The sequence below is a fragment of the Eimeria mitis genome, genomic scaffold, assembly GCF_000499745.2.
Source record: "Eimeria mitis Houghton genomic scaffold, Emh_scaff7139, whole genome shotgun sequence".
Taxonomy (NCBI): Eukaryota; Apicomplexa; class Conoidasida; order Eucoccidiorida; family Eimeriidae; genus Eimeria; species Eimeria mitis.
The window spans coordinates 1-1145 of record NW_013575203.1 but is presented as its reverse complement, the minus strand read 5'-3'; the positions used below and the strand labels follow the sequence as shown (position 1 = coordinate 1145).

Genomic DNA, 1145 nt, shown 5'->3' with positions numbered 1-1145 from the left:
AGAGAGAAAGAGAGAGAGAAAGAGAGAGAGATAGAGGCCCATATATAAAGAATAACCAAACCCTCAGCAGGAGCCCGCAACCAAACAGAGAGAGAGAAAGAGAGAACAAAGAAAAAGAAGAAACAGAAAAAAAAGAAAAAGAAAATAATAAACAAGAAGAGACAGATGCTTTGTATGCAGATGAGTTTATTGAGGAGGAAGAAAGAGATAGGTTATTCATTGAGGAGAGAAGAAAACAGAGAGCAGCAATACTAGCCAAGCTCAACAGCAGCAGCAGCAGCAGCAGCAGCAGCAGCAGCAGCAGCAGCAGCAGCAATGGCAGCAGCAGCAGCAGCAGCAGCAGTAATCATGTAGATGCTGCTGCTGCTGCAGCAGACAGACAAAGCGCACCCAATTCAGAAGGACCAACGCCACAACCAACGGTAAGGGTTTAGGGTTTAGGGTTTAGGGTTTAGGGTTTAGGGTTTAGGGTTTACAGTAGGGGAGAGTGGGGTGTTTATGCTGGTATTAGGGTTTAAGCTTTTTTAGGGTTTAGGGTTTAGGGTTTAGGGTTTGTTGTGTTTTAGGTAGGGAGCAACTCTGCGTGCGCGCCCGACCCTGCTGCTGCTGCTGCTGCTGCTTCTCCTGTTGCAGCAGCATCAGCAGCAGCAGCAGCAGCAGCAGCAGCAGAAGCAGCAGAAGAGGGTTTGTCTCCTGCTGGTGATTTGTCTCCTCCTGATAGTCTATCTGACGATGAAGAAGTAGCAGCAGAAGCAGCAGCAGCAGCAGCAGCACGAGAAGCAGCAGCAGCAAGAGAAGCAGCAGAAGACAGCGAGAGCTCCGCCTCTCAACCACCACCCACAGCAGCAGCAGCAGCAGCAGCAGCAGCAGCAGCAGCAGCAGCAGCAAAAGGCATTGATATGTCTTCATTAAAAAAGATGGTGGGAGAAGAAAAACTAAAACTAAGAAACTTTATAATACGCATGCGTGAAGACTACGAGCGTTCTGCTGCTGCTGCTGCTGCTGCTGCTGGCGGTGCTGCTGCTGCTGCTGCTGCTGGTAGTAGTGCAGCAGCAGCAGCAGCAGCAGAAGAAGAAGCAGCAGCAGATGGTGATGAAGAAGAGCTGGATATGTTTTCTATGTCTGCTCCTCGTCGTGCTGCAGCT

The 1145-nt window shown here is 49.6% G+C and overlaps 1 protein-coding gene across 1 annotated transcript in view; it reads left to right on the top strand.

Annotated features, from left to right (window-relative positions):
* Positions 1-1093, top strand: part of EMH_0090440 (uncharacterized protein) — a gene marked incomplete at both ends in the record, with an annotated part of 1861 nt that extends 768 nt beyond the window's left edge. The window contains 3 exons of the mRNA XM_013501577.1: positions 181-422; positions 567-920; positions 1046-1093. Coding sequence (XP_013357031.1) covers positions 181-422; positions 567-920; positions 1046-1093 — 644 coding nt within the window. The remainder of the gene's footprint in view (positions 1-180; positions 423-566; positions 921-1045) is intronic.
* Positions 1094-1145: the final 52 nt, after the last annotated feature.